At 36.4% G+C, this 11546-nt stretch overlaps 2 protein-coding genes across 2 annotated transcripts; one reads left to right on the top strand and one right to left on the bottom strand.

Moving 5' to 3' along the window:
• The first annotated feature begins 118 nt into the window (after positions 1 to 118).
• LOC117632898 (protein SLE1) lies at positions 119 to 1822 on the top strand. The gene is made up of 2 exons (XM_034366514.1): positions 119 to 1214; positions 1327 to 1822. Exons 1-2 carry the CDS (start codon positions 1082 to 1084, stop codon positions 1551 to 1553), a joined length of 360 nt encoding a protein of 119 aa, XP_034222405.1. The 5' UTR covers positions 119 to 1081; the 3' UTR covers positions 1554 to 1822.
• A 143-nt stretch (positions 1823 to 1965) lies between these two features.
• Positions 1966 to 5992, bottom strand: LOC117632895 (chlorophyll synthase, chloroplastic). Its single transcript, XM_034366508.1, has 15 exons — positions 5805 to 5992; positions 5567 to 5611; positions 5360 to 5451; positions 5031 to 5118; positions 4241 to 4326; positions 4068 to 4154; positions 3910 to 3975; positions 3743 to 3826; positions 3597 to 3658; positions 3151 to 3226; positions 2999 to 3061; positions 2835 to 2916; positions 2655 to 2731; positions 2461 to 2508; positions 1966 to 2375 (listed from the first exon to the last, which is right to left on the bottom strand). The coding sequence occupies exons 1-15, from the start codon at positions 5908 to 5910 to the stop codon at positions 2313 to 2315; spliced, it is 1125 nt and encodes a 374-aa protein (XP_034222399.1). The 5' UTR covers positions 5911 to 5992; the 3' UTR covers positions 1966 to 2312.
• Between the last annotated feature and the right edge of the window lie 5554 nt (positions 5993 to 11546).

Here is an 11546-nt window from a genome sequence, read left to right as displayed (position 1 = left end):
TGTACACGTCACAATGTTATTGGCAAGAATATAATAACTCCTATTTACATAGTAAGGATCCTTCTTGACAAAATATCGTCACACTCAGTGTACGGTCTCTCTCTCTTTTTATTTGTTGGGGTCCTACATAGATTGTGATACAAAATGTAGTGGTATCTGAATCATATAGCATAATCAAGATCACGAGCTTTCCTTTGGTTAGGCAGTTGCAGAGTTCCGTGGATTCTTGTAAGAAATTTTGGTTTCATCAATTTTGGTGATTTTGATAGAAAAAAAAGTGGTTTGTGAGTATAGCCAATCGATCTTTGTTAAGTAGTTTCTTATTGTTTTGTTCCTTATCAATGGAAAACAAAACCTAGTAATCGGGAAGTGTATAAAATTCCTCGTATATCTCCACGCGGTGTGAGTCTGTCGGTCTTTCCACAAAACGGTTAAAGCAAACCAAAAAAATGCAGAGTAATTGTTGTATCATGTAGTCGTTTCACAACTTAGATTAGAGGGATACAATGTTGCAGACTTCTTAGTTTATTTGACCCCCAAAAAAAAATACAAGTGAGCATATAAATTAGGGTTTTCCTATATAATTAAAATATAAAATTACACTGATCTTAACTTCCCTTAGTTACTAGTCTAAAAGCCCACTCACTTCTAATTATAAATGGAAAGTTACAGTGATCTTAAAAGTTCATCTCAGAGACATCCTAAAAGAAAGGATCATCTCGAATCTCTTGGCAACCGTGCGGTTGCACTGGAGCCTGAGTATGAGCTGGGACAAGAAAATAACAGAAAAGAAAGAAACAAGACAGAGAATTAGTGATGACCATGAAGCTATGGACTCGCGTCCTTCTCACTGCATCTCCACTGGCGAAAGCACCTGCGTGTCATCACAGCATAGTTCAACAGCTCTTATGTGTCACCTCCTCCTTCTCTCAGCCTCCTCACTCACTTTCCAAGCCTCCCTCTATATAAACACCCCATTTCCCTCCAATTCAACTTCGCATATTATATTAGCAGAGATTTCATTTCAACTTCCAATATATAGTAAGTTCAGAGTTTGTGAGAAAGACGAAGTTCAAAGGAGATGGCATCAGAGCAGGACAGAAGTGACCTAAGCAAAAGAAAAGAACTAGAAGAGAAGGCAAGGCAGGGAGAGGTTGTTGTCCCTGGTGGAACTGGTGGCAAGAGCCTCCAGGCTCAAGAGCACCTTGCTGAAGGTAAACTAAAACCACTCTTTCCATGGCTTTTGTTTTGCGTAATTGTTTCTCAGGTCTTAGTGTAATTCCACATTATTAACCTGGCTACTTCTGTGTTTTTGTGGTGGTGAAGGCCGGAGCCGCGGAGGGCAGACACGGAGGGAGCAGGTGGGTCATCAAGGGTACCAGGAGTTGGGCCAGCGTGGCGGCGAGACTAGGAAGGAGCAGATAGGCCAGGAAGGGTACCGTGAGATGGGGAAAAAAGGAGGGCTCAGCACCAAGGACAAGTCTGGAGGAGAGCGTGCTGCTGAGGAAGGCATCCCCATTGATGAGTCCAAGTACAAAACCAAGAGCCGCTGATATGATCATTATTGACTTTCCAAGCTCAAGGCCTCTCACTTTGGTTTTTTTTTATTTTTTATTTATTTTTTTTTTTTGCTTCTAGTGTTTTTGTTCTAACTAGAGTTGTAGGATGGTTTCTACTGTCTTTGTATTTCCTAGTTGGTTGGAGTTTTCTTACTTGTTGCCCACGTATGTTGTCAGGATAGAGTCTGAACTAAGAAGGGGCCTACGTGTGTGACCATTGTGCTTTCTTTTGTATCTATAGTTGGGCTTGGAATTCTCTCTCTTCCTTAACTGTATCACTGTATCACTGACCAGGTCTCAATGGTACTTCTAATTACTAGGGTTCAGATTGCTATAATAATCCTAATTGCTAGGGTTTCGAAAGGTCCAACTACAATCTCATAGCTTAAGTTCAACAATCTAGTTCTTATGTTCAAGCGAGGCACGTAACATTAAGTCAAAATTGTAACAAACAGTCAAATTCCTTTCAAGAGCATAAATAACAGATTGTTGCTTTATCCGAATGAATTTACTGATCCACCTTTCACCTAAAGATGACACTGCTAAAAGAAGCATATTTATAACAGCAACTTCCCAGTAAATTGTTTCTCAATCAATCAGCAAAACTTTGGTACAATAAGTGACGGAGACATACTTTAGCAGCAGCTGTTTTACACGACTGGCAAAGTACTGCATTCGGTGATTTGTGTGATTGCCACTCTATACATCTTTCTTTTATTTCATCTCGTGCCCAAGCACCATGCGTTCAAAATATCAATGACTCATCGCTAATGCTGTTACCAAAAGCCCAAGCACGAGAAACGGCTGCGCGCTGGCCTGGAATGTAAATAGAGCAGATTTGAATATCTGATTCTTTGATGGTGCAAAATCAGATTATGTCAAGCAGGGTTTGAAGCAATACCTGATATTTAACATCATACTTGACAGGGTCTTTGAGAAAGTACTTGAACTGCAGAGCAAAAAATTTAGCAGAAGCAATGCCGAAACTTTCGCAATCTAAATGTAAGAGCATAACATATACAGCTACCTATCTATCTGTGGTAATAAAAGGAAAACTGATTTAGAAAGAATAACAATCTTTTAAAAGTGATTTACCTGAAAAAAGACTTGGGGAGCAATCAAAGCAACGAGAGCTAAAGCATAATATGGTTTACCAGCCCCTAGCAGATAACCTGCAACCATAATAACACAACCCACACATCCGATGATCACAAAAACCAGCTTCAACAATTACAATCTCTTTGACCTAAATTGCTCTGCATGAACACAACATACCAGCGATTGATAACTGAGTGATGTCAATGGCGCCAACGCAAATCCATTTAGCAGTTTCTGAACCGAAAGCTACAGGGAGTGACTGCAAACAGCATCGCAACGATAATGTTACAAAGTATGCATCTAAGATTGTTTACAATATTGTAAAACAGAAAATAAACGACCTGAAGTCCCATTGCTCTATCTCCTTCAACACTTTTGAAGTCATTTACAATAGCAATTCCCAACTGAAATGTGGCAGAAAAATATGCACTGCCAGTTAGATCATCTTTTGTAAACACATGTTAAGATACTTGAACTTCTTTCAGAAACATACCCCAGCTATGCTGTACAAGAGTGTGAGGACAATTATGTCAGGTGTAAGGGTCCCAAATAATGCCTGACCAGCCCACCTATCAATAAAAGATTGAACCAAAATACGTTACCTGAATCTAAGACAGCTTCTAGCAGTTAACCAAACTACAAGAATATATTGGTGACGGTTCTTAATTAATGGGAGCTACATTATAACAAGATTCCTAAGAGGTATCCAATTCAACGAATGAGCAGGGATGATGATTATCCAATTCAATGCAGTTCTTGGCTGCATGTAGCATACCAGATAAAACTTCTTTAAATTTCAAGAATCTAGGTACCATAAACAATCACGTCAATCTTAATTACTAAAGGATTCCTAAATCAAATCGCGAGCTCTGAACCCTTATATGAATCATTCAATTTTTGTAAATTCACAAAAAAGAGATCATGTAGAGGATATCGCACCATGGCAAACTGATATAACTTGCTCCAAGGGCAAAATTTCCAATCCATCCATTTTGTTTCAGCTGCAACAACTCATGAAGCTTAGTCAGGGGTTAAGCAAAGTTTCTTCTGGAATATTTGATTTGTTGATAGTGGGGAAAACTTACCTTCAAAGGTGGAGCGGAGTAAATGTATGATAGAAAGGATCCACCCAAAGCAAGGTAGAAAAGTATGGGGAACTTATGTCCTGCCTAAGAAGGACAGAAATTCATGATTGACATTGATCTAAATATTTATATTGGTAAGAAAGAGCCAGTCCATTTCAATTACTTACCCACACATCTAATATACCAGCACAGCTAAGGCCTCCTAAAAGCAGAACCCATATTTGAGTAATGACCTGAGGGAAAATTTAACAACAAAAGAACAGGATTAAAAATGTAGTCGTCATCCATTCTTTTTTATACAAAACACAGTTAAGTACACCCTTACCTCATTCTCAGATATTGCCCCCGAGGGAATTGGACGATATGGTTCATTAATTGCATCAATTTCTCGGTCATACCAATCATTTAGTGTCTAAAAAAGGCCAGGGAGTTATTGGAATGTAAAGACCTCATTAGATCAAAAGCAAAACCAAACTTCGCATTCCAAGTAAAGCATACCTGGGTATAGCCAGTGAGAAAAGGGCCAGACATACACATGCAAACTATTGATTTGGCAACGTCCTCAAAAGTCCAATGAAAATTTCCTGCAACATGAAAGAATTGCCTCAAAAGTAATTTATGGACAGAGAAGAAGTGTAGCAAATATTACTAGAATTGCAAACATTAAATATTTCAAGAAGTATAATGACTTCCGCTAATATCAGATGACCTGTCAAAAACTTCTGACCACTCCCACACCGTGCTGTTGTCTCAANATCAATAAATTACTCATCACTGGCACAGGCAGTAATACATCCTAAATGAATCTCCAAGTCCATATACTAACCAAATTCATAACATCAATAAATTAATGTGAAGTGGCAGTTCTTTATCCTTAATGGATCTCCAAGTTGAGATCCTGACCAAATTCATTACAAAAGGAAAATATTCTGGCAGTGGTGTGTAATCTTTAAATCAGCAATCAACATTAAATGTGTGGTTAGTATAACATTATAGGCTTAACGGACCAAGCCAGAGACAAATCATTTAGTAGCTGTATTAAAAAGGAAGAAAGTATTAATGGAGAACAGCACAGCCCCGATAAGATGGCAGTACTACTGCAGGAACTTCCAAAGTAAGCCCTTGAAATTGCAAATTGGGAGGAGATGGGAAACAGGAATATTGATGTGCATTGTAAGTTGTAGGGGACTTCATTCGCTCCATAGACAATTTCCAATCATGAACCAACAGTATAAGGCAACTAGAAACTATGAAACTACAGGTGGTTCGGTATATACAAGGAGCGTACCAGAAGCAGCAGCTCCGCAAACTACTCCCCATACCAGGGGAGGCCAAGTTACAGGCTTTGTCAACTGAAGACGAATCTTCCATTTATTCTGTACAGTTCAAAGCACATATTCAAATATTGTGTCATCTTTTCTTGCAGCTATAACTCTATCAACTTAAAATCTACTAGAAGATGCATTTCAACTAAAAATCTGAAACTCCGATTATCCGCCTTAATCATGTTAAGTATATTATAAACTTAAGCTTCTAGCATCATCTGAAGAAACTAAATTCCGAGCACAGAGAAAAGGCACTAAAACTTATATAATGAGCCAACATTTGACGACTTACAGTTTCTTGAGAAGCTCCTTTAATACCAAGAAGCTGGTTGAAGCTCGAACCATTCTTAGCCGGTGCCTTATCGGGTACCTGAGGTTCAACAGCTAAAGAAACAAAAATAGCAACCATAAATCCCCAAAAGCTCTCACCATAATCCACTTCCACTCTATCAAAATTCTCGAGAAAAAAGAAATGCAGAAGCTCAATATGATAATATACCTTCGTTTGTATCGGTCTCCGCAGCCCTAACCGTAAGCCTTCTTCCTGAAAAGTTTACAAACTCGTTTCAGTGTAAAGAAAAACAGATAAGACGAAGCTCAATCAGTAAATCTCACTAGTCACTAGATTGCTAAGAAAATAAAAAAGGAAATGGAAGTAAAATTTGAAATAATTGAATAGGCAGCTTGAAAGTGTTTCAAACACTGTTTGCTGGATTTTGACAGACGAGTGAACTCACTGGTAAACGAAACAGAAATCGGCGCCAAATTGGACTGAGTCCGAACTCGGCTGGCGTTGAGTTTCGATAATCTAATGGACGACACCGTATTCAGTACGGACGCCATTGAAGCTGTAAAGAGCTTACTGGTCAAGCAGGAAGAGAAGAGCAAAAGCAATTGCGCGGAGTGGACGATAACACTACCAGTGATAAATGTTTGACGAAGGGGAGAAAAGAGGGCGGATACGGTGTGCTTTGGCAAACGCAGTTTAAGCTGCGCTTGATTACGTGGCGACGTGAGGTTGGTGGTTAGACTTTAGTACCTTACTGGCTTTTGTTGGGACGAGGTTGATTAATAAATCCTCGGACATCGTACAAATGATGCGGTCTGTCGCGTCAAAGTGATCGAAGTTAAAGGAAATTTCTTTTATTTTTGGTGGAATTTTAGATGAGTAATTTCATAATTAATTCACCTGGTTCATAGTTGCCATATCAAGCTCAGTAGCCAAGGGAAGCTTTGAATTCCAGTATGTTTCATGCTTTGTATTAAAGTTAAATCTTGTAATTAACTTACAATGATTGTTGACATACCTAGCATAGAGAAAGACAATTAAAAGTTACATTTTTGAAAGTGGGGGAGATACTTGCAGATGTAAGAAAACATTTTATTGAAAAAAGAAGGGGGATAGAGAATTATGTATAGGAGAGAAGGAATGCCTACATTTAAGTGTACTAATCTACATATGTGGGTTAAGTCAGTTAATCAGGACAGTCAATTCGTCATTTTGCACTCAAGTTTTAGTTCCCATCATTATAGATTAGATTAATTTTGAGTGATTTTGACTATCGCTTAGAAAAAGGAAGAAATATAATATTTGAGGTAAATGACCCATGAAGGATCAGTTTGTTAGCTATGGGCCATAAAGAGTAAGCGCTTACTAACTCCAGCCCACGCACATGTTACGCCCAAAAAAGGCCGGCATGGATGTCTTTCTTTAGAACAGTCGAAAAAAGTGGTCAGGGAATTGTGACCCAAAAAGTTGCTCGCAGTCCACTAACTTTTTGGGATTTGGCATCTTTATTGAAAAGGATTTTTGGATTCTACGTTAACAATGAATCAAGAAAAAGGACAGATGGATACAGAATGATTACATTATTGTACAAGTAATGCTTGTCTACATTGACCCCAAAAAAAGAAAAAAAATGCTTGTCTACTGTTGGGGATTCTTACAGAGATTTCTCCTACTAGGTCAAGTAATAATCCTAGTGGTTCTCTTGTTCATATAATTTTTAGCTCTCAAAACCTTTTGGCTCTAGTAGTCCCAAGGAGGCAAAATCATGAGTGGACATGCACAAATTTATTCTATATGATGAAATAAGAATACGAATAATGGTTGTCACTCTTACGTGAATCAATTAACTTAAATGGTTTTATTAACTAATTCTTGGTTTAATGATACTTCTCTTTTCAATGTTGAAAGATGTCCTAAGTTCGAATCTTTATTCACAAAAGACAAAGAATCTCATTAAACGCATACACACTAATTATAGGAATATCACTCAACACAAACCAATATGCCATTTCCTCTAACTAATAGAGCAAGTGTATATGGAGGTATTTACCCCTACACTAAAGAGGCCAAATATAAAACAAACAAATATTCGTATCAAAGGGCTTTTCAAAATTTTGTCACACTGGTATTATTTAGGGCATAATTCTTGTCCCCATAGCATACGACTCACCTCAAAAGAATAATCCGGTCCTTATGCTACCATCTCTCTATCCCAATCTCAGTTATTGGGTCATAAAAATTCAAAGTCCCCTGTGAATAAGACTTCACCGACGAGTCCAAAAAGATACCTTTCTAATTTAGAAAACTTGGCAGCATAGAGGAAGATGCTTGATCCTCAGTCCAAAATCCACTTATCAATCGTCCTCCTCCTGAAATTCTCTCCCATTCCCCTATATATTCTTTAACAATCTCCCTATGTGCTTCAAGGGAATGTGATTCCAATTCCACCCAACACACAGGACCTCCTGCCTAATTATAATAATCTGATACCAGTTTGGAATATCACAAGCCAGAGCCCCAAAAAGAGGAATATTATGGGAATTTTCCCAACTAAAAGGACCTTATGCTAACACTATTTGCCAACAAACAAACCCACCAATCCTTTGCGTAATCATTCATGCTCGCCGTTGTTTCATGGAATCAAACCAGCATAAGATGCAATGACATAATATCTTACTGCATATACGTCTAAATTATTTTTTGGTTACGGGCATCGAACTCTCAGTTTACCATAATCTTAATTCATTTCTGATAATAAAAAGCAAAGAATCATGTAACCCAATAAAAAAACAGAGATCATTCCACAAGTTGTTATGTTTCTCTTTTTCGGCTAGATGCTTTTTTGGTTTTTGTGTGGTCTGAGGCTATATCCTTGGTATTTAGTATTTTGTTACCATCAACATTCAACACTGTTTAGTCTGTGCCCTGCCCACTAGGGCACTAAGCGAAAAAGAGTGAAAATTATTTAAATTTAAAGGTATGTGTCCTTCAACATCAGTACGCGATAAATATAAAAGATACTGGTGACTCAAAAACAACAGCGAAAGTTATTTCTTTAATTAATTTCCAATCACTTTTACACTAGCTAGCTCAAATTATTCTTAACGTATCCATTAGATCTATACTTATATATGCTTTTCACCTTTGTAAATGGTACTTTTATGGTTAAACAACATCAAAAGGTTTAGGAAATTCCAAACCTACTTTCAAGGTGGAAGACACATCCGTCAATGCTACAATAATAAGCAAGACATTGCAAATTTTGAGGACTGATAACAATTCGAACTCGTATTCAATACAAACACTTGAAAATACCAAACTCGTTGATTCCTCAAAAATTCATCTTTATCCATTAAGTGACACGTTCATCATCGTTTGTATTTATTACGTAAAATAGAAAAATAAACTAACAAGTTGTTTGATTGGTCATAATTTTCAAGTTCCATAGTGATAACAATATAGTATCAAGTACCAGCAGTTATAATTTCTACCTTACCCAATGACGTGTCAACCAGATGTGTCGTCGAGTCACTGAGATCTTGTTTCCTTCAACTGATCTTGGAACAAAAAAGAAAGGTATCGACCCCTTTTGTCATTTGTCACACCAACTTATGCAAAATTGTGGTCCATGCGTTAACGGTTAGTTAGTAATTACCATGTACTGCATAAGTGATGGGCTTTTTTTTTTTTTGTTTGGGTCGAAATTGATGGGATAGGGAAGGTCACAGGTATGTCAAACTGTCAACAAGCGATGTTTTGTCGCGACAAGCCTTGATGGCATGCACTAGCCCTTTAGCCAAATTAAAGGTACACGATCATATTTCTACCCCTTTACATAAAAATATAATAATGGTTGGGTCATGGTGATCCATTCATTAGTACCTTTAGCTCATTAAGTGGTGTAGCACTATTTAATAGTCATATGTAACTATTTAAGAGTAATATGTAACTATTTAATGATTCATATGTATCATTTAATGAGTCATAATGACTCAATAAGTATGATATTCCCACTCAAATTTATTCATAACACCTATTTAAGTGTAACCTTTTTACATAAGGTAAATTTAATCAATTCTATGTCAATCTCTGAGCACGTGATTGTAGTATACGTTTTTGTAAAGGAAAACCCTCCCACAATATACCAACACGTCCTCTTTAAACGTTTTAATTGAAGTTTTACAAACCTATCGTTCTTTTTCATCAACTAAAACTCAAGCAATATGAGTATTGCACGATTGTGAAACCAACAACATTAGCATTTCTTGCAGTTAACCTTTCCTATAACTTGCCATATGTGCATAAATTTTTTGGAAATTAAGCCTAGATGTTATTGTATTTAGGTAAAATTAACGTGATTGTAACCAAACAACTGTTAAAAAATATATTGATGTTAACATTTTTTGAAGTTATACATTATTTTTGTACTTGACACGTGTGCATCAACGATTGTGAAATCATCCATTGACAATACATTTCTTTTAGTTAGATGTAGTCTCTTAACTAGTTGCCATGGAAAAATATGTTAAGCCACAACTAGAACTAATTATGCTGATTAATTGCGTTTAAGGTTTGCCATATATATATATATATGGGGCGGATCCATGAAACTATATTTTTGACACAAGTTTTGACACAATTTTTGGGCCATTAGATTACTCCACTTTTAATGGTTGAGATTAAATATTACATGGCAAGTAGTTTTAATTTTTTTAAATAGACAATCATTAATTTTATTATCTCTCATAAAAATAAAAGGAAAATTTTCTCTCTCCAACCTTTTTGCTGGAAGACATAATCTCTCATGCCTCTTTAATCTCAAATATTTATTAGAATATAATAAATAAAGAATCTCACCAAAAACTAAATACCCAAACCCCACATTCGCATGCCCCTCTCTCTCTCTCTCTCTCTCTCTCTCTCTCTCTCTTATCAGAAAAATGAACTTTCATAAAAGTCACCCGTGGGCAAAAACCCAAAACCAACAACCAAACATACATAGGACCACAGGGGAGCAGAGTACAACCAGGGTGTTGAGGTCATTTGAAGAAACACTCATTTTGGACAGCCCAGCAAAGACAATTCATAAACTGTAATTCCATATGTCAATGCACCAGGTAATCCATCAATTTCTAGAACCAACCCCAAAGAGGGAGGAGGTTGAAGCAAGTTGGTGTGGCATCAAATTTTCTCCTTGTATTCTGTCCCTATTAATCGGGAAAAAAAAAAGTAATAGTCACAATTTTCATATATGAGAAGATTAAAATTCCTAAATCAAACCCTCAAAAAGATTGGAGAGATAAAAATTTCCTTTTATTTTTATGAGAGAGAATAAAATTAATGATTGTCTATTTAAAAAAATTAAAACTACTTATCATGTAATATTTAATCTCAACCATTGAAAGTGGAGTAATCTAATGGTCCAAAAATTGTGTCAAAACTTGTGTCAAAAACGTAGTGCCACGGATTCGCCCCCATATATATATATAATTTGCTTTGTGTCAAAAGCTTAATGGTTTTGCAAGAAAGTGCGACTTGGATGAACATATGAATACATGACCGATGATGATTTCTTATTATTTTCTATTTCCTTCGATTTGCTGAATTTGCTTTGCTTTCAACAAGATTGAGAGAATGACTCATCGCTCCAAGATGGTCCATTAAAGGTTAGTTATTCCAGATAACTATTGCCGTGCACCATTTGTGAAGGTGGGGTGTTTCTTTCTACTACCAAACAGAAAAGGATTAAGCATTATGGTCGAAATTAACAAAATATATTATATAGAAGAATATATAAGCTTTTAGTATTGTATCAAATTCAATTACACATTAGAAAAAGAAAAAGAAAACTAATTAGAAGTGCACTATTCAAATGTTCTACAAGGGTTGTTGAAACATTTAATTTGATCGGCAATTACAATCTCGTTAATTATTATAACTCCTATTATTAACACTCTAAAATATTCATCATGCACTTCTTCTAATTGAAAAAAGAAAAAATGATGCAAAACGATTATCTTCCACTAATTCAGTCCATCATGGTTTCATTAATACACAATAGAAAATATTGTGAAAAGGGACACTTATGATATCAAATTAAAGAATAATCAAGCGTTTATACATGTTGTACTTGTATCTTCCTATATTGTTGTGCAGTTTTTCGTTGTTTCCGTTATTGCTAAGATTTGCA

The sequence above is a fragment of the Prunus dulcis genome, chromosome 6, assembly GCF_902201215.1.
Source record: "Prunus dulcis chromosome 6, ALMONDv2, whole genome shotgun sequence".
Classification (NCBI taxonomy): Eukaryota; Viridiplantae; Streptophyta; class Magnoliopsida; order Rosales; family Rosaceae; genus Prunus; species Prunus dulcis.
The sequence above is the reverse complement of the archived record's forward strand: the minus strand, read 5'-3'. Positions and strand labels throughout refer to the sequence as shown.

Coding starts and splice junctions, on each gene's coding strand:
- LOC117632898 (XM_034366514.1), top strand. CDS start 1,082: ATGGCATCAGAGCAGGACAGAAGTGACCTAAGCAAAAGAAAAGAACTA. Junction 1,215..1,326: donor TCAAGAGCACCTTGCTGAAG/GTAAACTAAAAC, acceptor GTGGTGGTGAAG/GCCGGAGCCGCGGAGGGCAG.
- LOC117632895 (XM_034366508.1), bottom strand. CDS start 5,910: ATGGCGTCCGTACTGAATACGGTGTCGTCCATTAGATTATCGAAACTC. Junction 3,827..3,909: donor CTGGTATATTAGATGTGTGG/GTAAGTAATTGA, acceptor TGTCCTTCTTAG/GCAGGACATAAGTTCCCCAT. Junction 2,376..2,460: donor AGTATGATGTTAAATATCAG/GTATTGCTTCAA, acceptor TTTACATTCCAG/GCCAGCGCGCAGCCGTTTCT.